At 41.2% G+C, this 25821-nt stretch overlaps 1 protein-coding gene across 1 annotated transcript; it reads right to left on the reverse strand.

Moving 5' to 3' along the window:
• Nucleotides 1–397: 397 nt before the first annotated feature.
• mrpl53 (mitochondrial ribosomal protein L53) lies at nt 398–25756 on the reverse strand. Its single transcript, XM_072252958.1, has 3 exons — nt 25621–25756; nt 11692–11804; nt 398–2074 (listed from the first exon to the last, which is right to left on the reverse strand). The coding sequence occupies exons 1-3, from the start codon at nt 25710–25712 to the stop codon at nt 1947–1949; spliced, it is 333 nt and encodes a 110-aa protein (XP_072109059.1). The 5' UTR covers nt 25713–25756; the 3' UTR covers nt 398–1946.
• Between the last annotated feature and the right edge of the window lie 65 nt (nt 25757–25821).

Below are 25821 nucleotides of genomic sequence, written 5' to 3' on the forward strand. Positions count from 1 at the left end.
TTTGTAGAAAATGTAAATTATTAAATTGGCAGAATACTGATGCAAATATCTGCTTATGAGTTTTTGTTAGCTCCATTCAAACTGTCAAGTGGTGAGTTTATGGAATTATTTTAGAATAATATTGCAGGATTTGAATTATCACTTACGGGAAGCTAAGAATGTTCCCGTCTCAGAAAAAATACTTAAGTAAATTTGCATGTCATAAATAGGCATAGGATTTTCATGCTCTATTTTCCCTTATCTGCTGGGTTTTTTTTTAGGTAACATAACAATGAAGAAAATCCCTTTAATTTACAGTGATCTGAAGAAAATTTTGGCTACCATGTTATTTCAGGAAATATAAATATGCTGAAACACAAGTTCTACAAAAGGTAGCAACAAACAACTTGTCAAGCAAACTGCTAATTTTATTCATTGGAAAGAATGTCTTAGGTTTAAAAAAATTACAATACTTAAAATCAATACATTTCACATTTTTTTAAAAATCCAAATCCGAAAGCAGGTTATGTCACTGTAGGTATCTTTTCTGTTCTCCTTAGCCTTATTTCAGACTTTCTGTTACATATATACATATTAATGACTTGGATGAGGGAATTAAATGCAGCATCTCCAAGTTTGCGGATGACACGAAGCTGGGCGGCAGTGTTAGCTGTGAGGAGGATGCTAAGAGGATGCAGAGTGACTTGGATAGGTTGGGTGAGTGGGCAAATTCATGGCAGATGCAATTTAATGTGGATAAATGTGAAGTTATCCACTTTGGTGGCAAAAATAGGAAAACAGATTATTATCTGAATGGTGGCCGATTAGGGAAAGGGGAGGTGCAACGAGACCTGGGTGTCATTATACACCAGTCATTGAAAGTGGGCATGCAGGTACAGCAGGCGGTGAAAAAGGCGAATGGTATGCTGGCACTTATAGCGAGAGGATTCGAGTACAGGAGCTGGGAGGTACTACTGCAATTGTACAAGGCCTTGGTGAGACCACACCTGGAGTATTGTGTGCAGTTTTGGTCCCCTAATCTGAGGAAAGACATCCTTGCCATAGAGGGAGTACAAAGAAGGTTCACCAGATTGATTCCTGGGATGGCAGGACTTTCATATGAAGAAAGACTGGATGAACTGGGCTTGTACTCGTTGGAATTTAGAAGATTGAGGGGGGATCTGATTGAAACGTATAAAATCCTAAAGGGATTGGACAGGCTAGATGCAGGAAGATTGTTCCCGATGTTGGGGAAGTCCAGAACGAGGGGTCACAGTTTGAGGATAAAGGGGAAGCCTTTTAGGACCGAGATTAGGAAAAACTTCTTCACACAGAGAGTGGTGAATCTGTGGAATTCTCTGCCACAGGAAGCAGTTGAGGCCAGTACATTGGCTATATTTAAGAGGGAGTTAGATATGGCCCTTGTCGCTACGGGGATCAGGGGGTATGGAGGGAAGGCTGGGGCAGGGTTCTGAGTTGGATGATCAGCCATGATCATAATAAATGGCGGTGCAGGCTCGAAGGGCCGAATGGCCTACTCCTGCACCTATTTTCTATGTTTTCTATATATAAAACAATACCATGAGTCAAATATGAAAATAGTGATCACTAAAGAAATTGAGTAATCATAACCAAGACAAAATGTTTTATTGTAGTCAATATGTACAATAAGGATTATATATGCCACTATTCACAATAGGGTGTTCTGCTAGCAGTTGCCGAGTTATTACAAATTTTCAAATTCCTACTTAATCCAGATCCTATTGGGCACAGCTCTGAAGGACATAAATTCTAAAATCATGACTCAGAATTCCATTGAATGATGAACTGAAAGGAGCTTCATTGTACTGGACAGTATATTGCGTAAATGCTTTAGCTGCAGCTTTAAATTAAACAAATACAAAGTCATTGACACTTCATCAGGCTTGAATTTCCAGTGAAAACATTATCACAGATGTTAATGTAACTTAGTTAGCTTTTTTTTGTCCCGCCTCTTCTGCCTTGGGGTCTTTGGCAATACACCTCTCATTGAAAAATGATAGCATCTCTCTGTTTGTCAAGTTTGCTGACTTCATTATCAAGTTTTCTCCATCATCTGTTAAATGGTGAAAAATAAATGATGTTAGTTATAGTTACTGAATCCTAAAATAAAGAAGCCAAGCCATGAGACCTCCATATTTTTTCTGGGCATTCAAATAACTTACATCATTAAACAATTTGAGTAATTAATTGTTCTACAAATATAACAACTAGGTTTGTTTTGGAATGAAATGGACTGCAAAGTGGAAAGAAAATTCATAAATGATAACTCTGAAAGTACTCTTAAGCTAGAGAAGTTAGGCATAAGAAAATCTAAAATTTCAGTTCTAATTACATCCCATGCCAAGCTAAGGTTGGCGCAAAATAACTTGTTCTTCAAAAATAAATAAAATATAAGATACACCTAGTGTTTGTGATTAAGTTCTGTTTTTAAATTCGGCTTCACTAGCCTGAGGCATATTTATACGGAGTGGGTGAATTTATTTCTATGAAGATAGTGCAACTCCCTATAGATTGAGTTGAAAAATGGATGCTGAACTTGCCATAGGAGGAGAAATAAAGTTGACTAGGTTTATATTCATTTGAAGAATGAGAGCTGATCTAATTGATACTTGCAAAGTTTATCTAAGTTAAACAAACTGAGCAGGTGATGCCAACAATTGCTGCATGATACAGGAACTGCACTGTGGTGGACAGGAAGACAGGTAATTTTGACCATCCGCTGCAGAGCTTTCCTGTCCTCCCTCTACAGTGCAGTTTCTGTATCATGCAGCAATTGTCTAAGCTGTTCAATGCATCACTGGCACCAGCCCTCCTGTTTACCACAGTGCAGTTTCTGTATCATGCAGCAAAAGTCAAAACTGTCCAATGCAACACCTGCGCCAACCTACCTGTCACAAGGACACACTGTATATACAAAAAGGTACTGGAAAAGGCCCAGTAACATCATGAAGAATCCCACCCACCCTGCTCATGGACTACTTATCACACTCCCATCAAGGAGAAGACTATGTAGCATCCAAGCCAGGTCCACCAGACTCAAAAACAGTCTAATCAACAACTCCACCCCACCAAACCCCCTACCATGACCACTTCATCATGTCCTGTCAGAATCACCTTATGAACAGACATTCTTGTGCCTAGCGCCAATTTATAGACATACAACCAATGTCTTTTTATCATTGTGTTCTTATCTTATTGTTTCCTTTTGTGCTGCATCCGATCTGGAGTAACAATTATTTCATTCTCCTTTACACTTACGTACCGGAAATGACATTAAACAATCTGGAATCCTAAATAAATGCCACACTTGTGACACTTTCCACTGCTGCCAGAGGTGGCTAAGTTGCAGGATATATTTACAGAGAAAGGTAAATTTCCACTTTCAAAAGATATCAAGGGGCATTAGGAGAGAGGGGGAACATGATACTGAGATAGCTAATCAGCCTTGATCATGCTGAATAGCCAGTCATACATCACAGCAAAGAGTGTGGCCTGGTATCTGTTTATAATTTACTGGCTATGGAATAGTCCCACAGATTGTAGGGTCATTGAGCAATACAGCATGGAAACAGGCCCTTCGGCCCAACTGGTCCATGTTGACCCACAACATCCTCCCTACTAGTCCCAGTTGCCTGCATTTGACCCATAATTCTCCAGGCCCCTCCCTCCACGTAATATCCAAATACTTCTCAAACGTTGCAGTTTTACTTGCCTCAATCACATTCTCTGGCAGTTCATTCCTGGTAAACCCTACCTTCTGGTCTCCCTTAAAATTTTCCACTCATCTTGTATCTTTGCTGTTTAATTTTGGACTTCTCAAAATTGGCCGTGCATCTTATCCATTTCTTTCATGATTTTATAAACTTCTGTGAGGTCATCCCTCACTCTCCTTTGCCCCAAGGAATAAAGATCCAGAGTGACCAGCTTCTCCCTATAACTCAGGTTCTCTTGTCCAGGCAGTATCATAAATCTTTTCTGTACCCTCTCCATCTTGACAATGTCTTCCCTATAACAGGGTGACCAAAACTCTACACAATACTCCAAACGTAGCCTCAGCAGCGACTTGTATAACTGCAATATAATGTCCCTTCTCCTAAACTGGATGCCCTGACTACTGAATGCCAGCATGCTGGGGGCTTCTTCACCACACTGTCTACTTGTGTGGCTGCTTTCAGTAAACCTTGCACTCGTACATCCAGCTTCCTCTGTTCTACAATACAGTATTCGAGAGTGCTCTGCCATTCACTGTATTGATCCTACCGGGTTTGAATGTCCAAAATGGAACATCTCACCCTTATCCAAGTTCAAATCTGTTTGCTATTCCTTAGCCCATCTCCCTAACTGATCAGGATCTCTTTGTAATTCATTATAACCTGCTCCATTATCAACAAGAACTCCTATTTTAATATCAGCAAACTTGCTGATCATGCTTATGTACATTCACATTCAAAACATTTATATAAATAATGAATAACAGAGGTCCTTAACTTGACTCCTGGGGCACTCCACTAGTCATAGACTTCCAGTCAGAGAATTGACCTTCAACCATTATCCTCTGCTTTCTATCACTGGGCCAACCCTGAATCCACCTCACTAGCTTCCTCTGAATCCCACATGACCTAAACTTCCAGATCAGCCTACCATGTGGATTCTGTCAAAGGCCTTACTGAGGTAGACAACATCCGTCCCTCGACCTTCATCTATCCCTAGTTATCTCTTATGATCTCCCATGCACAAAACGATGACTATTTTTGATCAGGCTTTGACTATCCCAGTGATGGCTGATCTTATCCCTCAGAATTCCCCCCAGTAACTTCCCTACAACTAAAGTCAGTCTCACTGGCCTGCCTTGCTACCTTTCTTTACAAATATGATTATTGGTGTCTTTATTATTCAAGTGCAAACGCTTGTCAGGATTCTCTGTGGCTTGAAAACACAAATCTCATTGATTGATGATTTTGATAAATTCATTTAATTTTCCCAAGTATCCATATCATCTTCAAGATAGTGTAAATACTTATGCACTAATGGTTATCCAATACTATTTAGTTGCTTCTTCTCCCCCACCCCCCCATGGCACCTCTAAAAAGACTGGAGGTAAGTAAAGAATTCCAAGGATAATAAAATGTTTTGCTTCAGAAATCAGGCCAAACATCACATGCAGACAAAGTTCTGTTTCCAGTTTGTTCTACAAACCCTATGTTCTGTTTTGTTGTGTTCTGAGATATTCACGGAGGGCATGCTATGTTAGCACCAAAACCTGTGGTGACACTTGCAGACTGCCCCCAGTAGATCCCTTGGTGTGCTGTTAATCACACAAATGGCATTTCACACTCTGTTTCGATGTACATGTAATTAAAAAATCTGAACCTGAAATGTCCATTGCTTCCCCTTGTAACTTCATGAAGAACTGAGATTTTTTTTTATCATTGCTGGAAGAAGTCAATAAATACAATTAATTGCTCCAAATGAATCTGAATCAGGTTTAATATCACGGGCATGTGTCATGAAATTTGTTGGGAGTACATTGCAAAACATAATAAAAACTATATATTATAATAAGTATATAAAAATTAAATAAGTAATGCAAAAAAAGAGGGAAAAATATACTGAGGTAGTGTTCATGGGTTCACTGTCCATTCAGAAATCTGATGGCAGAGAGAAGAAACTGTTCCTGAAACATTGAGTGCATGTTTTTAGGCCCCTCTACCTCCTCCATGATAGCAGCAATGAGAAGAGGGCAAGTCGTGGCTGATGGGAGTCCTTAATGATGGACATCAGCTTTTTGAGGCATCGCCCTTTGAAGGTGTCTGGATTCTGGGGAGACTAGTACCCATGACGGAACTGGCAGCTTCCTGCAGTTTTTCCCGATCCTGTGCAGTGCCACCCACCTCCCCCCCCCCCACCAGACGGTGATGCAATCACGTAGAATGCTCTCCACAGTACATGTGTAGAAATCTGCAAGTGTCTTTGGTGACATACCAATTCTCCTCAAATTCCTAATAGCCCCCAATCTAAGAAAGGATGTGCTGACATTGGAAAGGGTCCCGAGGTTCATAAAAATGATTCCACAAATTAACGGTTAATGTATTAAGAGCGTTTGATGGTTTTAGACCTGTACTTGCTGGAGTTCAGAAGAATGAAACCTCCTGGATATTGAAAGGTGGACGTGGAGAGGATGTGTGGGCGTCTGGTACCCGAGGGCACAGCCTCAGTTTACAAGTCACTTCAGAACAGAGATGTTGCAGAATTTCTTTAGCCAGAGGGTGGTAAATCTATGAAATTAATAGTCATAGATGGTTGTGGCAGCCAAGTCATTGGGTGATTTAAAGTGGTGGTAGATAGGTTCTTGAATAGTAAGGGTGTCAAAGGATACAGGGAGAAGGCAGAAAAATGGGGTTGAGAGGGATAATAAATCAGCTGTGATGAAATAGTGGAGCAGACTCAGTGGGCCAAATGGCCCAATACTCCCTCTATGTCTTATGATCTAAAATTTCAAATCAATTCCTCACAAACAAAAAAATTACGTGAAATTTAACATACAACTACATAGTTTGAGAGTATCATCCAAGTTGTTCTGAAAATTTAAACACATAATTAAATATTCTAAAATATAATATGATTGACTGTCTGGCAACACATAAAATTTGCTGGTGAACGCAGCAGGCCAGGCAGCATCTCTAGGAAGAGGTACAGTTGACGTTTCGGGCCGAGACCCTTCACCAGGACTAACTGAAGGAAGAGTTAGTAAGAGATTTGAAAGTGGGAGGGGGAGGGGGATGGGGATATCCAAAATGATAGGAGAAGACAGGAGGGGGAGGGATGGAGCCAAGACAGGTGATTGGCAAAGGGGATACGAGAGGATCGTGGGACAGGAGGCCTAGGGAGAAAGAAAAGGGGGAGGGGGAAGCCCAGAGGATGGGCAAGGGGTATAGTGAGGGGGGGGGGGGGAGAAAAGAGAGAGAGAGAGAGAGAGCGAGAGAAATAAAATAAAATAAATAAATAAATAACAGATGGGGTATGGGGGGGAGGTGAGGCATTAACGGAAGTTAGAGAAGTCAATGCTCATGCCATCAAGTTGGAGGCTACCCATACAGAACATAAGGTGTTTTTCCTCCAACCTGAGTGTGGCTTCATCTTGACAGTAGAGGAGACCGTGGATAGACATATCGGAATGGGAATGGGACGTGGAATTAAAATGTGTGGCCACTGGGAGATCCTGCTTTCTCTGGTGGACAGAGCGTAGATGTTCAGCAAAGCGGTCTCCCAGTCTGCATCGGGTCTCGCCAATATATAAAAGGCCGCATTGGGAGCACCGGACGCAGTATATCACCCCAGCCAACTCACAGGTGAAGTGTCGCCTCACCTGGAAGGATTGTCTGTCTGTCTAGGTACCATATCCAATGCAGACTTTGGTGACCATGGTTTTCCATATAGATCTATCCTTCGTTTTTTGGATGACTTCCATTTCCTCGATGTGTAGCCACCTGGCTAGGCTTTTGATGTACATAAGCCGAGGTCTTCCTCCAGGTTTACTCCCCTCAATCTTTCTAGAGAGTATGAGTTTTTCTAGTTCATCTTTCCACATGATGTGTCCTCGGAATCTGAGTTGTCTTTCTCTCTTGTTGGTATGAGTGATCGAACTGCTTGGGCTCTTCTGAGAACTTCTTCATTTGATGTGTGTGTGGTCCATGATATTTTTAACATTCTCCCGTAGAACCATAATTCGGCTGCTTCTAGTCTCTTTTCCATTGCTAGAGAAATGGTCCAGCATTCACTTTAATTTAATTTAATTTGATTAAATGATCTAAAATATGTTAAAACAGATGCAGATTTGACAAAAATGTACAATCCACTCTTATATAGAAAGCAACAGAATATACATGTACATATTTTTCCACATTCCCAGTTTCTCTTACTACTAATTAGCTCGGGAATTTAAAAGTTGAACTGATACGAGAGTGGGGGAGGGGGTACAGATTGCTTCCTGCCAAATTACCACCAAAGCTACTGCTGATGTATGTAGGGCAATGAACATTCCCTTTTGAATTATTGCTCTCTAGCAAGCTGACATTTGACCTCTGCAGTACATTTAGTACTACAAATGAGGTTGGAAAGCTCTGGATAATGTTCATATGAAGTCTGTTATAAATTGACAGTCACCCACAAAGGAAATGACTAAAAGGTAAATCACAGTGGCTTAGAGATAGTTCTAAAAGGCACAGAAATTTGGAGAGGTAAAGATGGCTGGAGAGAGAATAATGGATTTAAAGGTATGGAGACAAAAGTACAGGGATATGTGCAAGGTGCAGAATTTTAAAAACTGAGAATTTAGAAAAGCTATAAATCTGAAATAAGAACAGAAAGTGATATAAAAACTCAGCAAGTGAGGCAGTGTCTGTAAAGTGAAACAGTTAACCTATCAGGTTCAGTGCCCTGCATCAAAACTGAGAAACATGTGAATCTAGGTAAATTGGTTCATTATTGTTATTTGTACCGAGGTATAGTGAAAAACTTCTTGTTCATACAGATCAAATTATTACAACAATGCATTGAGGCAGTACAATGTAAAACAATAACAGAGTGCAGGTAAATAGATAGATAGATAGATAGATTTTATTGATACCGAGGGAAATTGAGTTTCGTTACAGCTGCACCAACCAAGAACAGAGCATCAATATAGCAATACAAAAACCACAAACAATCAAACAACAAAATGCAAACTATGCCAGATGGAAATAAGTCCAGGACCAGCCTATTGGCTCAGGGTGTCTGACCTTCCACGGGAGGAGCTGCAAAGTTCCATGGCCACAGGCAGGAACAATCTTCCATTACGCCCAGTGTTGTATCTCGGTGGAATATGGCTGGAGTCCAATAGCAAATGGTTCAATATCCAGTCTACAAACATATTCCTCGATCGTAATATGACCAGGATTGCACCATCTGTTGTTAACCAGAACTGCAAGCCCCCAACTCCTTTACGCTTACCGCTCTCAGTGCACTTATGGTCAGCCCGAACGGTCTGGAAGCCCTCCATAGAAAAGTTTTGGTCAGTATGTCCTCGTGCAGCCCCGTTCAGTAAAACACATGACACTGCTCTCCTGAAATGTTCTCTGACTCCTGGCTAGCGCTGTCAACTCGTCCATTTTATTACCCACCGAACTCCTCTTCTCCATAAGTCTCTGTTGTCTCGACCCGATCCTCTTTCCTCGCCTTTGTGATCCCCCTCTGCATCCTCTGTGTGTTTTCCTCCAGATTTTACCAGGGGTGTTCGCTGCTCTGTTCGCTAAACCGGCTGGCATAAGCACAGTCAGCTGGTCCCTGGAATAAACAATGTGACCATACTGCTGCCCCGCTAATGAGACGTGTCTGAATGTAACTATTTCCAGCGCTAAAAAACCAACTCTCTCCACCAGCATGTTAGAGAGGGTGCAGCTTCAACGTGTTACCATGAAAAAAAATACAACAAATAACGTAAGTTAAAAAAGTAAGAAGAAAAAAGTAAGAAAACTAGTTGGAATGGCTGTAACAGGCTGCAGGAATAGTGTTACAGTTATAGACAAACTGCAGTGCAAAAACATAGAAAACCTACAGCACAATACAGGTCCTTTGGCCCACAATGCTGTGGCGAACATGTACTTACTTTAGAAATTACCTAGGGTTACCCATAGCCCTCTATTTTTCTAAGCTCCATATACCTATCCAGGAGCCTCTTAAAAGACCCTATTCTATCTGCCTCCACTACCGTTGCCAGCAGACCATTCCACACATTCACCATTCTCTGCGTAAAAAACTTACCCCAACATCTCTTCTGTACCTACTTCCAAGCACCTTAAAACTGTGCACTCTCACGTCAGCCATTTCAACCCTGGAAAAAAGCCTCTGACTATCCACATATTCAATGCCTCTCATCATCTCATACACCTCTATCAGGTCATCTCTCATCCTCCATTACTCCAAGGAGAAAAGGCCAAGTTCACTCAACCCATTCTCATAAGGCATGCTCCCCAATCCAGGCAACATCCTTGCAAATCTCCTCTGCACCCTTTCTTCTCCATCAACTTACCAACCACTGAAGTAAGATTCAGTAGTCTATAATTTCTTGGGCTAACTCTACTCCCTTTCTTGAATAAGGGAACAACATCTGCAACCCTCCAATCCTCCGGAACTTCTCCCGTCCCCATCGATGAAGCAAAGGTCATTGCCAGAGGCTCAGCAATCTCCTCTCTTGCCACCCACAGTAGCCTAGTGTATATCTCGTCCAGTCCTGGTGACTTATCCAACTTGATGCTTTCCAAAAGCTCCCGCACATCCTCTTTCTTAATGTCTATAAGCCCAAGCTTTTCAGTCCGCTGTAAGTCATCCCTACAATCACCAAGGTCCTTTTCCATAGTGAAGCAAAGTATTCATAAAGTACCTCCACTATCTCCTCCGGTTCCATACACACAGGTAGATAATAAGATACAAAATCATAAGAGGGTAGAAAGAGATAAAGACTCTATCATCTCATATTAGGAACAGTTTAATAATCTTATAACAGTGGGATAAAAGCTGCCTTTGAGCCTGGTAGTACATGCTTTTAAACTTTTGTATCTTCTGTCCTATGGGAGGGGGAGAAGGGAGAATGTTTGGGATGGGTGGGGTCTTTGATTATGCTGGCTGCTCTATTGCAGCAGAAAAAAAGGTTTACCAGTATGCTGCCTGGATTAGAGGTTGGATTACTTGTGTTAATTTCTCTGCAGCATCTGAGACTGAGGGGAGACCTGACAGAAGATAAGGTCATGAAGCCACAGACCATCAGAATCATTTTGCCCTGGATAGAAATGTTGAGTACTAGAGACTATACATTTTTAGGTGAGGGGGGAGAAGTTTAAAAGAGATGTGTGGGACAAGTTACTTTGCTTGTTTTTTTTTGAAACACAGAGACTGGTAGGTGCCTGGAACAGGCTGCTGGGGGGAAGCAGTAGAAACACACATAATAGTGGCATTTAAGAGGCTATTAGACACACAGATCTGCTGGGGTTGGGTGGGATATAGATCATGTACAAGCAGAAGAGAATTATTTTAGTTTGGCTTGGTGTTCAGCACAGACGTTGGGGGAAAAGGGTCTGTTTCTGTACTGTACTATGTTCAAATACTGAAATGAGTAAACAGTAGAAAACAAACAATTAGAAAAGCTGTGGGAAACAGACAGTGTATTGGGCCTAATTAGATGAGTTCATGGGTGGGCTGAACTATCTCCTTCTGGCCAGTATTATTCTACCATCACATTTTATCCTTGAGATTCCAGGCACCAGAGGCATGTACTAAGTTTGACCAGAGAAAGCTGGACATCAGCTTGAATAAAAGAAGAAATCTCAAGATGAATTCTGTGCATAATTGCATATAATAAAGGTTGTCATACTAGATAAGAACTACAGTTTGGGTTACAACAGTCCATTACACTTATCAATGTAGCTCAAAAAACAGGGTAATACTAATCAGAAGTAATGTTAATGTCAAGAATTATGCAGCAGTGCAGTCAACAGTCATAGTAAAAAATATATAAATACATCTGTCTCCTGACACCGAGGCTAACATTAAGTAAAAATGTGGAATAGATGTTGACCTTCTTTTATCATTTCTGATAAAGCCTCACTTTTAATAAACTAAAATGGAAGCAAAACTTACTGAATGTTACAGTTATTACAGGCTCTGTCTCATCATGCCTTACATCAGCTACGATCCGACAGTTGGTGTTTGTTTGACGTGCCTTTTCTGTTCCTATTGCAGCAAGAAACTCTCTACAAAACAGGATTAGAAAAGAAAGGTAAATGGACGTAAATTGTGCCAACAAGGTTAAACTGTTAATAGGCTTTTCATGCTATTTTGGTGCAGATGCCACATTTATATTTCATGTCAAGTTTCAAAGAAAATTGTCTTATGTTCTTTTGCAGTTATTACATCTCAGTCTATGTATACAGGTCTTCTGAATACACACTATTAAATACATATATAAATACGCAAAGTAATAAACTTACTGCAACTTCTAAAAAATGTGAAAACCAATTTATGAATGTCACCATCATCATTATATCCCGTGTCGTATGACGTGGGCGGGCGATCATGGTTCTATCCATGACCGTGACTGTTTTTGGCAATTTTTTCTTCAGAAGTGGTTTCTTCTAGGCAAGGTCTTTACAAGGCGGGTGATCCCAGCCATATCAACACTCCAGAGATTGCCTGCCTGGCATCCGCAGTCGCATAACCAGGTTTTGTGATATGCACCAGCTGCTCATACGACCATCCACCACCTGCTCCCATCGCTTCACATGACCCCAATATGGACTAAGCAGGTGCTACACCTCGCCCAAGGGTGACCTGCAGGCTAGAGGAGGGAAGGAGTGCCTTACACCTCCTTTGGTAGAGACGCATGTCAACTCCACCACCCAATTATGAAAGCAAGTCTTCCAAAATACTAAACTTCCCTGAAATTTTAAAGGCATACTTCATAAAAGCTAAGATGTGATATTATTGAAAATGCTCTCTGGATTGGGGAGCATGCCTTATGAGAATAGGTTGAGTGAACTTGGCCTTTTCTCCTTGGAGTGATGGAGGATGAGAGGTGACCTAATAGAGGTGAATAAGATGATGAGAGGTATTGATTGTGTGGATGGTCAGAGGCTTTTTCCCAGGACTGAAATGGTTGCCACAAGAGGACACAGGTTTAAGGTGCTTGGGAGTAGGTACAGAGGAGATGTCAGGGTAAGTTTTTTTTACGCAGTGAGTGGTGAGTGCGTGGAATGAGCTGCCGGCAACGGTGGTGGAGGCGGATACAATAGGGTCTTTTAAGAGATTTTTGGATAGGTACATGGAGTTTAGAAAAACAGAGGGCTATGGGTAAGCCTAGTAATTTCTAAGGTAGGGACATGTTCGACACAACTTTGTGGGCCGAACAGACTGTATTGTGCTGTAGGTTTTCTATGTTTCTATGCTAAACTGCTAAATCTCTGATAACAGTCACAAGAGATCTGGAGAAGATTTATTATCAAAAGTATGATCTTCGAGATAGTTTTAAAAATTAAGATACAACATGGAAAAGGCCCTTCTGGCATTTCAAGCCACGCCACCCAGCAATCCCCCAATTTACGGAGGCCGCTTCTAGGCAGACGGAGGCCCTCCAGAAGGACTGAATTCGAGCTATTGTTCTCGATGCTGACAGAGGATATTTTCTAAATCCCTAGACATATGTGATTATTGGTGTGCACTGTAGATTATACTCGTCTTCTTCAGTTTTTCTGTTTTAGTTCTTATTGCCAATTGGCAGGTGGGCAATATGGTACTTTTTTTGGGGGTGAGGGAGGGGTTGGGTGTTCGACATTACTGTCGCTATTTTTTTGTGTGGAAGGAGCTTGGGGGTTAGGGGTTTGATGTTCAACTTCTTCAATGGTTTTTCTGTATTTTATGGCTATCTGGAGAAGACGAATCTCAGTTGTATTCTGCGTACATACTTTTGATAATAAAATGAACCTTTGAACCTTTAACCCTAGCCCAATCATGGAACAATTCACAATGATCAATTAACTTACCAGTCAGTACATGTTTGGAATGTGGAAGGAAACCGTAACACCTGGAGGAAACCCACATGGTCACGGAGAGAACATACAAGCTCCTTGCAGGCAGTGACGGGAATTGAACCCGGGTTGCCTGTACTGTAAAGCATTGCACTAACCACTATACTAAGGTGCCACCCCAATAGAAGTAGAGGTATACAAGATAAGAAGCACAGATAGAGTGGACAGCCAAAGACCTTTTTCCCAGGGCAGAAATGGCTCATACAAAGGTGCAGAATTTTAAGCTGACTGGGGGAAAGCAGAGGGGAATGTCAGAGTTAAGTTCTTTACACAGAGAGTGGTGGGCAAATAGAATGGCCTGCCAGGTGTGGTGGTAGAGGCAGATACATTAGGGGTATTTAAGAATCCCTTCAACAGGTACATGGATGAAAGAAAGATGGGCTGTTATGTAGGAGGAAGGGTGAGATTGATCGTGAGCTGAAGAGCCTGTATGGAGCTGTAATGTTCTAAGCTCATTAAACCATAATCTGAACATCTAGATGTGATTTAAAGATCTCATTATGACCCTCTATAAGCAAATCTCACAGCTATCACAATAAGGAATTGGGACGATTGTTTCAACCGAACCAAGCAAATATTTATAGTTCCACACTTCAATTATTTCTTTTAAATTTATGCTGTATCTCTTAATTTCCTACTTGTTCATGAATGCATTGGAGTTATCTACCACAGCATGTGGCATCAAATTCTATGTAACACCCACAAAATGCTGGCGGAACTCAGCAGGGCAAGCAGCATCTGCAGTGGGAAATAAATAATCGACATATAGTGCCAAGACCCTTCATCAGGACGGGAAAAGAAATGCTCTTCTGGCTTAAAGAAGCCATGCTGATTTTAGCCTATTTTATTGTGTGCCACCAAGTACCCTGAAACCTTATCCTTAATAATGAATTCCAACCACCGGTTAGGCTAATTGGCCTATAATTTCAAGTCTTTTCCTCCCTCCCTTCTCAAAGAGAGGAGTGACATTTGAGATTGTGAAGGAGAAAGTGTACAGAGAGGTGTTACACTGCTTGAGATTACATGGTACAGTGCCTGGGAAGAGAAGGAGGGAAGAGCTGCATTTTCTCAAGGAGGCTTTGAGGACATCCTTGAATCTTTTCCTCTGTCCACCTGGAAATCCCTTCTCAAGACACAGCTCAGAATAGTGAATGCTTCAGGAGCCTGTGCAGTACACATGAATAACGTAGCCTGTCCAACAGAACCAATCATATGCAATTGGAACTTCAATGCTGGAAATATTAGTGCTGATATTGGTTTTCTTATCTATCCTGTGGATTTGGGAGATTTTATAGACAGTATTAATTTTGCTGCCTTCCAGTGCCTAGAGGTAGCTGTTGTAGCCTACATAATTGTAACAATGCTATTCCTAATGTCCAATATGCCATTTGCCTTCTTGTTGTACCTGGACATATTTGTGAACATAGTCATAAGAAAACCTAGAATCTGATGTATTTCTCCTCATTTACATTCTCTCTAAATAAGTGTGCCTTTTGATTCCTCTTACTGAACAGCATGATCACACACTTCCTCACATTAAACTCCATTTACCAAGTTTTCATCAGCTGACTCAACTCATCTATATACTGTTGCAAGATCTAAATACAGTACCCACATCGCAACATGCAGTCCCACCAATTTTAGTGTTATCAATAACTACTACATCTTACATTTTGCATTCTCCTGCGTCATTAATATCAATAGTAAATAACTGAAGGTCATCATCTAATTGAGGGAACTCCACTAATTACCTTCTAAGTCCTCCCGGGAGGGGGGAGAAGATAGCAGCGCGACAACAGTGTGCGCGGCCACTTCAGTGATGAATATCTGTTATCTGTCAAGTAGGGGATCATGCACAATTCTGATTTGATGGAGACAGATGTGAGAGCACAGCAGGACATCTGGAAAACTTCTTAAATTCCTGCTTCACTGCTGCTGCTACTGTGTGGTAACCGGAATCTCTGGAGCTGAAGGCCCCGAAATCCTCAACTTTGCATGTTTCAGCGGCCGGGGAGAGGTTGAAGGCGCTCGGCAGAGGATGGCGCTCGGGAGGCTGTATCAGAGAGGCTGGTCGGAAGCTCGGAGTTTTCGGACGGATGGACTCAGTGTCAGCTGGGGTCGGCTGCTTCCAAGGTATCAGCAAGTTGACGGTGCCTGGAGGTTTATGGCAGGGAGCTTCTCCCTTTTGCCACCGCTATCGGGGACTTGGGAGTCGATCGACTCGGGACTTTGAGACTTTTTTTTATTGTGCCCATGGTCTGTTCTTTATCAAATTATGGTATTGCTTTGCACTGCTGTAACTATATGTTATAATTATGTGCTTCTGTCAGTGTTAGTCTTTGGTCTGTCTTGTTTTCTGTGATATCACTCTGGAGAAACATTGTATCATTTCTTAATGCATGTATGCATTTCTAAATGACAATAAAAGAGGACTGAGTGTTCTCATAATCTAACAACCTAGAAAAGTCCCAATTATTCAGATTCTGTCTTTCATGCAATAACCAAGCTTCAGTCCATGCTATCACACTTTTCCCAATCCCATGAACAATGGAGGGACAGAGTACATTTGCCAATAACTTACAGATTTGTGCATTGGACTGTTCATATGCAAAGCCTAGAGTCGTTATCACTTAGCCTTGCACTTCTTATGAAGTAAAATCAAGTGACATAGGCAGCAACAGGGCTTCACTTTCAAATGAGCTCAATGCCTTCTATGCTTGCTTTGACCATCAAAGCATGGAGGAAACATCACAAACTGCCACAGCCCTTGCTGATCCTGCGATATCAGTCTCTAAGGCAAACAGCACTTGTCAGGGTACCTGGCCAAGTATTAAAGACCTGTACTGATCAACTGGTTTGCGTGTTCACTAAGATTCTGAGCCTCTCACTTCGGCAGTCTGAGGTACCCATCTGCTTCAAACATGCTTCACTTACACCTATGCCTAAGAAAAATGTGGTAACCTGCCTCAATGACTATCATCCAGCAGCACTTACATCTACAGTGAAGGGTTGGTGATGAACCATATCAACTCCTGTTTGAGAAGTGACTTGGATCTGCTCCAATTTACCTACCAGCACAACAGGTCTGGACAGCTGAGATACATACATCGGGATGCTCTTTACTGATTACAGCTCAGCATCCGATACCATCATCCCCTCAAACTAATCAATAAGCTTCAAGCCCCTGGCCTCAATACCTCTTTGTGCAATTGAATCCTCGATTTTCTCATTTGCAGACCCCAGTCAGTTCAGATTGTGGAGGACATGTTGCCAATCTCCACAAGTGCGCTACAAGGCCATGTGCTTAGCCACCTGCTCTACAGTCTTTACCCTTACCACTGTGTAGCTAAGCACTGCTCCAATGCCACATTCAAGTTTGCCAATGACATTACTACTCTGGGCTGAATCAAAGCTGGTGACGAATCAGCATACAGGAGGAAGACTGAAAATGTAGGTGAGTGGTGCTACAACAACAACTTCTTACTCAATGTTAGCAAGACCAAGGAGCCAATTATTGACTTCAGGAGGAGGAAACTAGAGGTCCATGAGAGGATCAGAGGCAAAGAAGGTCTGTGACTTTAAATTCCATTATCATTTCAGAGGACCTGTCCTGAGCCTAACACAAAAGTGCAATTACAAAGAAAGCATGGCAGCATCTCTACTTTCTTAGGAGTTTGCAAAGATCTGGCGTGACACCTAATACTTTGACAAACTTCTACAGATGTGTGGAGAGTATACTGACAGCCTAGTATGTAAACACCAATGCCCTTGAATGGGAAATCCTACTAAAAGTAGTGGATATGGCTCAGTCCATCATGGGTAAAGCCCTCTCCACCATCGAGCAAAAATCTACACAGTGCACAGTGTTGTCGCAGGAAAGCAGCGTCCATCATCAGGGATCCCCAACATCCAGGTCATGCTCTTTTCCTGCTTCTGCCATCAGGAAGAACATACAGCAGCCTCAGGACTCACACTGCCAGGCTCATGAACAGCTATTACCCCTCAACCATCAGGCTCTTGTATCAGTAGGGATAACTTTATTCAACTTCACTTGCCCCATTACTGCAAAGTTCTCACAACCTATGGACTTACTTTCAAGGACTCTTCTTCTCATTCTCTCAACATTTATTGTTTATTTATTGTTATATTTATTTCTTTTTGTATTTGCACAGTTTCTTGTCTTTTGCATACTGGTTGAATGCCCAAGTTGATGCAGTCTTTCACAGATTCCATTATGGATTTATTGAGCATGCCTGCAAGAAAATGAATCTCAGGGTTGCATATGGTGACATACATGTACTTTGATATAAATTTACTCTGAACTTTGAACTTTAATGGAAGAGCTGCAAACTTCACAACAAAATCAGCAAAACTCTCACTCGCTGCTCCCCTCTGTGATCCAGCTTGCACCACTTCCCCTCCCCCCACCTTTTATTCTGGCTTCTTCCCCCTTCCTTTCCAGACCTGATGAAGAGTTTTGGGCTAGAAATATACTCCCCTCCACAGATGCTGTCTGACCTGCTGTGTTCCTCTAGCATTTTGTATGTGATATCAAGGTCATTATCTCCCTTGCCTGTGTGTTGTCATTTCCACTTAGTCTTCACTGTGAAAAATATGAGGCAAAATATGCACCAATATCATCTATTCTGAGTTTGTATTATCCCTTCCTGGCCCTGTATCTACTTTAATTTTCATTATTTTAATTATGCCTAGCTATTTTAGCCAAATGTGATATTTTCATGTCATGCCTCATCTATTCTTCCCCGATTGTCCATTCATTCTTCTCCTAATGTTATTGTATTATTTTCTTCTTGTTATGCTTTCCACTGTTAAAGCATTCTGTATTCAATACTTAATTTACCCAAGGCATCACATTTTCTGATATCATTACTTAGTCACAATTATATATTTTGACAGGCCATGCTCTCTTCTTGCTGCTGCCATCAGGTAGAAGGTACAGGTGCCTCAGGATTCACACCACCAGGTTCATGAACAGTTATTAACCCTCAACCATCAGGCTCTTGAACAAAAGGGTATAACTACACTCATTTAAGGACTCTTTTATCTTGTTATTTCATGCTCGATATTTACTGCTTTTTTTTTATTACAGGCTTCCCCCGCCATCCGAAGGTAGAGTGTTCCTATGAAACAGTTCGTAAGCCGGAATGTCGTAAAGCAAAGAAACAATTACCATTTATTTATATGGGAAAATTTTGTGAGCGTTTGCAGACCCAAAAATAACCTACCAAATCATGCCAAATAACACATAAAACCTAAAATAACAATAACGTATAGTAAAAGCAGGAATGATATGATAAATACACAGCCTATATAAAGTAGAAATACTTTTCAACAATCATTACTGAACTGTTCTCCGTAGCTAAAAACTCATGCAAGCGCTGTCGGCAGAAACACGCACAAGCGCCGTCGGCAGAAAATCTCATGCAAGTGCTCTCCAGTAACCTTCAAGCTATGAAGCTACGAAATCATACCAAATAACACGTAAAAATACACAGCCGATATAAAGTAGAAATAATGTATGTACAGTGTAGTATCACTTACAAGAATCTGGAAGTCAGCACCGAGCACATTGATGGTGGTGTGTTAGGGTGAATTGTCGGAGTTTGGGTGGTGCACTGGCCCCCACCCTCCGGGCAGCGAACCAATACCGATCCGTGAAGCATGCAGGGGTACAGCGGTAGCCGGGAGGCACACAGCACATCTTTACGAAAAAAGCCAAAATAAACACGGTAATTAATTAGGTGCCGCCCGGCACATAATTGTCGGTCCAGATCAGAGGCGACGCAATCGGCAATCCCCTCTGATCTGGGCCGACAATTACGTGCCGGGCGGCACCTAATTAATTAGCATGTTTATTTCGGCTTTTTTCTTCAAGATGTGCTGTGTGCCTCCCGGCTACCGCTGCATTCTCTGCGAATCGGTATCTGTCCACAGCCTGGGGGTTGGGGTGGTGGGACACTGGGGTGTCATCTCATCGTGGTCTGTCTCCATGAGGGTAGGCAGGTCATCTTCTCCTATGATTGCCCACCTCGATGTCAAAGGTCAAGGTTCATCATCTGCTGTGACTGATGTGGAAGGCTTGTTTGACTGCTGAGCCTCCCGCATTTTTAGATCATACAGTTCTTTGTAAGGACTCAAACCATCTTGCAAATATGCCCCAAACCGAATCAAAATTAAAGTCGTACTTTATCATTACTCATTTGGTTTCGATTGTTATCCCTTCCTCTTCCAATTGCATCAGCTCTTCATCTATCAGTTCTTGGTCATGGGATGCCAAAACCTCTTCAACATCATCTTCGTCAACTTCCACAAGCCAAACTCACTTTGTCCTTACTTCGTTCACCACGATCGAAACGCTTAATTATGTCTAGTTTTACGCTAAGTGTAACACCCTTACGAGCTCTTTTAGGCTTTTCCGATACCTTAGAACTCATCTTGCTAACGGCTGCTCACAGGCATGTGTTTAAGCAATGCCGGCAAGAATGCCGTTCCGAATCCGGGGGGACAGTGGCTGTTCGGGACGCGTGCTGCTTTTTTTCGTAACAGTGAAAACACCTCCTGTAGCAAAAACAGGGAAGTAATGTAGGTCTTTCGTAGCTTTCGTAAAGCGAACGTTCGAAAAGCGGGGGACACCTGTATCTGCATTTGCACAGTTTGTTTACAGCTTACAGATTCTGTTTACAGTTACTTATCTACAGATTTGCCCGCAGTAAAAGAAACTTAGGGTTTTATGTGGTGACATGTGTACTGATAATAAATTTTACTTTGAATTTTCAAATCACTTATTCTTACCACTTAAATTTTGAACTCTGCACAACATAACTGTAGCAAACATGCTCTTTGAAGTTTATCTTCAAGTAACATCAGAGATCATCATTCTCCTAAAGAGCTCTAGACCAGCCATTCTTAACGGGGGCCTGGCATATTTGAAAGGGGGCCACCGACTGAAAACTGTGAGAAGGGTTTATGGGGGCCCTGGTAACTGAACTGATGAAATACCCAAGCAGCAACCTTCACTGGAGTTAATAGTTACCCTCCTATTTATAATATCTTTCCAACACACCGTTTGAATTCGGCGTACCTGGTAAATTCATTACTTAAGCTCCTCCCACACAGCCTCACTGCAGAGTCAGTCGCGAATCAGACTGCACTGTATTCAATTAAGGGTTCTCGCATCCAATATCGCCATACTTCATTCTCTGAAGATCAGCGTGTCTTGCTAGGCCTTTTTTAACCTAGTAACTTTAAAGTGTATGTGTTTGGATATATTATATGTTACGGTAGGTTGTGAAGTGTTTATTACTGCATATGAAGTCACCGAAAAAAATATCCCTGGCTCCAGGTGACAGCATTTTTTGTCAGTATTTGAATTTTTTGAATCTGTATTTCGCGCGCTTAATATTTTCAGAAATAAATCTACCCATGAGTTCCTTGGCGAAAAAAAAGTGTCAGTAGTATTTAGTGAAATACTTATCATATGGTTTCATCGCATCTCTGCAAAACCCGTCTTTGCCCACGTGTTTGAACTGCATGATTACATTGTCAAATGAAAGCATGAGGCCAAGCAAATTGAAGTGGTCAAAAGTTACTTAAGCAAGAACACTGTTACAATGGAGAATATAATTGCTTGTTCAACTGATGGTGCCGCTTCTGTGGTTGGTCGATACAGCGGATTCATCGTCCATCTAAAAAGAGTTATACCTTCTGTCTTTACTATTCATTGCGTCATTCACAGGGAGCACCTAGTAGCTAAAAACTTAGGAGGACGTCTCAATCTTTCGCTTTCAGTTGTCATAAAGGCTGTAAAGTTCATTAAATTAGGACACATCTCATTAGCGAGGCAGCAGTATGGTCGCATTGTTTATTCCAGGAACCAGCTGATTGCGCTTATGCCGGCCGGTTTAGCGAACAGAGCAGCGGACACCCCTGCTGAAATCTGGAGGAAAACACACAGAAGATGCAGAGGGGGATCAAAAAGGCGAGGAAAGAGGACTGGGTCAAGACAACAGAGACTTATGGAGAAGAGGAGTTCTCCACTTGGACTGCACGTGGTCATACCCGACCAAAACTTTTCCATGGAGGGCTTTCAGACCGTTCGGGCTGACCGCAAGTGCACTGAGAGCAGTAAGCGTAAAGGAGTTGGGGGCTTGCTGTTCTGGTTAACAACGGATGGTGCAATCCTGGTCATATTACAATCAAGGAACATGTTTGTAGCCCGGATATTGAACTCCTTGCTGTTGAACTCCGGCCATATTCTGCCGAGATACAACACTGGGCGTCATGGGAGGTTGTTCTTGCCTGTGGCCATTGAACTTTGCAGCTCCTCCCTTGGAGGGTCAGAAACCCTGCGCCAATAGGCTGGTCCTGGACTTATTTCCATCTGGCATAGTTTGCATATTGTTGTTTGATTGTTTGCGGTTTTTATATTTCTATATTTATGCTCTATTCTTGGTTGATGCAGCTGTAACGAAACTCAATTTCCCTCGGGATCAATAAAGTATATCTATGTCTATGTCTAAATCCCATGCCCTTCAGGACCGTCTTTTCCAGCAGCTGTGTGAAGAAAATGAAGAGGACTTCCGGATGCTGCTGCTACATACTGAGGTGAGGTGGCTTTCCAAGGGAAACTGTCTTCAACGTTTTGTTACACTCTGGGACACCACAGTTTCCTTCATGTCTTTATCAGAGCATGGAGAAAGACTCATTAATGCTAAGGCAGGCATATTTTATCTGGCAGATATTTTTCAGAAACTTAATTTGTTAAACAAGACCTTACAGGACAGAAGCAGTAACCTCGTAGATTGTAAGGAAGCCATCATTTCTTTCCTTAAGAAACTCGAAGTCTATTGCCACAACATGGGATGTCGGAAATTTTTACAATTTCCAAACCTGAAGATGATCGCAGAGGCACTGAAGGACGATGACCTTGCCGTTTACGTGAAACATCTCAAGCAGATACACAAGGATATGCAAGAAAGATTTAATGACCAGTTAAACCTTGGTATCCCAGATTGGATTTTGAATCCATTTGAAGTACAACCCACCCAAGTTGCGGCAGAAATTCAAGAGCGAGTGATGATCTTCAGTGATATAACAGCACCTCGTCAGTTCAGTCAGCTTCAAAAAGATTTTTGGATCAAGAGTGATCTGCCGAATAAATTTACAACACTGTGGGAAAAAGCCTAAAGATATTTTATTGCCTTTCCCTCAACATATTTGGTTGAGAGCGGATTCTGCAAGGTAGTTTCCTTGAGAAAATCCAGCAGCAGAATTGATATCGCAACAAGAGGTGACCTCTGACTGTCATTGTCTAATTTGGAGCCCGATATCATGAAACTTGCAGAAAAGCACCAAGCTCAAGGATCGCATTAGGCCTGATAGATGTTTAATTTCGTACAGTCTTTTTTAAAAGTTTTGTCCAGTATGTCAGAAAGTTCAGGTTTTCTTGGTGTTCAATAATAAATGATCTTCTGTCTATCTGTTCGTGTTGTATCCCCATTTGAAAGGGGGGCCCTGGAACCTGAGAAGAGCTCCTAAGGGGACCGTGGCCAAAAAAAAAAAACGGTTGAGAATAACTGCTCTAGACTAGTTAATTACCTTTAAATATACATATATACACACATATACGCATTAGATATACAGACTTAGATAAACAAGCTTACATTAGACTCATAATTATTGTTCCAAGTTTGTATCATGACTATTCCTCCTGAGCTGCTTCCCCATAATTAATTTTCCTATCTGCTCCGATTCATTTCATGCTCTCAAATCTGACTCTTGTTCTTTCTTTGTTAAGTCTTTCTTGCGTATCAGGTTAGAGCATTCTGTGTTGTCTTGTAAAAATTTCATCACTTTTTTTGTTCGCTTGCCCCATAGGTTGATTTGGAGCAGCCAGAATTTCCCACCATTATGTGGATTTACTCAAATACAAATCTGCCCATTTCTTTCTCCCCATATTCCCTATACGCTATTTGGTTGCATGCAATTTGCCCCGAATTATACGATTAATCCACTCTTGTCCTTGATCACATTATATAAAAATTTTTTGATCTATTCACTACTTTTGTTCTTTTCTTCTATTTCCATTGTTATTTCTAAGACAGTAACTCTTCCCTCACTAATCCTTTCTTCTATCATCTTCACATACATTACAACAAACAACTTTTTCGATAATTCCTCTCATACACATTACCTGAAAAAATTTAATTATGAAAAATGTGAATATGGGAATGTAAAATGCATTAGCATCAAAGCCAGGGACTGCAGTAAAAGGTAAATTATTACTTTTGTATAGTTTTCTTAATTTATTATATTTTGTAATGGATTATCCATTCTATTCATCCTTTCTTTCACTGATAATTATTATTATTATATCCACTTTAAACCTCACTTACGCCATTTTGGAGTTCATTTGAAATTAAATATCTCTCTCCTGCTAGGATCTTAGTCCAACCTATACAGCTCGTTCCAGATCTATCAGCTAATAAAGTAAAGTAATGAACTAGAACTTCTTTCCACACAAGTCAGTTTCTTCTTCTTTTCTCCTTATGACATTAGCACATGACTGAAGAGGAATATTACCCTTAAGGAAATACATGTTGTACAAAACTATTTTTTGTAGATGAAACTGAAACAATCAAAATGTTTTACTGAAAGAGAATTTAGGATAGACAAAGTTCATGTTCCAAGTTAGTGAATGGAGCAGATCCATGTTCTCTTCTTGCTACTACCACAGGAAAGAGGTACAGGAGCTTTAGGTCCTACGCCACCAGGTTCAAGATTCAAAATTTTTTTATTGTCATTCCTCAGTAGACAAGTGTAAAGGAGAATGAAATGATTTTTATTCCGGATTCGAAGCAGCATTAAAAAAAACAAGCTCACAATAAAAACAAAAAAAAAACAATCAATATAAAAGCAATCCTATAAAACATAATGTACAAGCTTCTGATACGCATGATGCTAGGTGATGTGTATATAATGGTAATGGGGAACAGTTATTACTCTAAACCATCAGGCTCCTGAACCAGCATGGATAACTTCACTCACCTGAACTCACAACCTACAGAATCAATTTCAAGGACTCCAGAACCAATGTTCTCAGTATTTTTATTTGCACTATTTCTTCTTTGCATATTTGTTGTTTATCAATCTTTCTGTATAGGTTTCTCATAAATTATATTGCACTCATCTATTTTCAAGTAAGTGACCTTTCTTAGAACACTACAGCACAGCAGATCCTTCAGTCTAAAATTATATTTGAGTTAATTCACAATTTAAATGAATTTTGTTGCTTTGTTATGTGTGCTTGCTTTAACATTCCAAAAGTAGAACTTTTATATATTTTGGCGCAGTTGTTTGAGTGCCTTGAATGCAAATGTTGGAGAGCTTTAATAGTTTGCGAGTTTACAGAGAGGGCTCAACACCAGCCAAAGCTGTTCTGGGTACAAAGCCAGCCACTTAACAGAAGGGTTATGCAAAACGCAAAATCTCGCCAACTGGCCTTCCATCGACATGAAATCGTGTACTGTGAGGACAGGAAATCCAACTAAATTTCTGTTAAATTCTCTCCACTGACACTGCCCCATCTACCTTCAACGGTTACAGCTTTTTCTTTGTTTTTGTCAAATTATATTTACAGTCAAGAAGCGCAGAGTTCAGGCTTTTCTATAAAAGTGCAAGTGATTAGAAAAGTAATCTGGTTTATTTATCAGAATGTTCCTTCCACACATTTATGTACGAATGATAACTCTCCTCCATAAACAGCAATCAATTCTAATTTTAATGCTAAAGCATCACAGCGATCACTAAATGTACTTGGCCATATGGGGCAAGGCTGGGATTATGGATTAGCTCACAAATCAGGCATAACTTCAGACTCCAGTAGCTAAATGGAAGTCTATTCCTGGCCTAAAATCACTTAGCAAGCTACTGGAAGATGTGCGTTCATTCTGAAGGGCTTCCCTACCTGGCACTTCGGACATTGGACTGGAAAGGACAAAACTGCACGCTGATATCTTTCACCACTTTCAGCACCACTTTCGCCCTACCCGCCGCCATTTCACTGCACCCGGCGTCGTCAAAGAGCACACGTGACCCGAGTCTCGCTGTGCACGCTGGGGATTGTAGTCCTTGATCTTATCCAGGCAATGTCACTGCGCAGGTGCGT

This window comes from Mobula birostris, chromosome 1, assembly GCF_030028105.1.
Source record: "Mobula birostris isolate sMobBir1 chromosome 1, sMobBir1.hap1, whole genome shotgun sequence".
NCBI lineage: Eukaryota > Metazoa > Chordata > Chondrichthyes > Myliobatiformes > Myliobatidae > Mobula > Mobula birostris.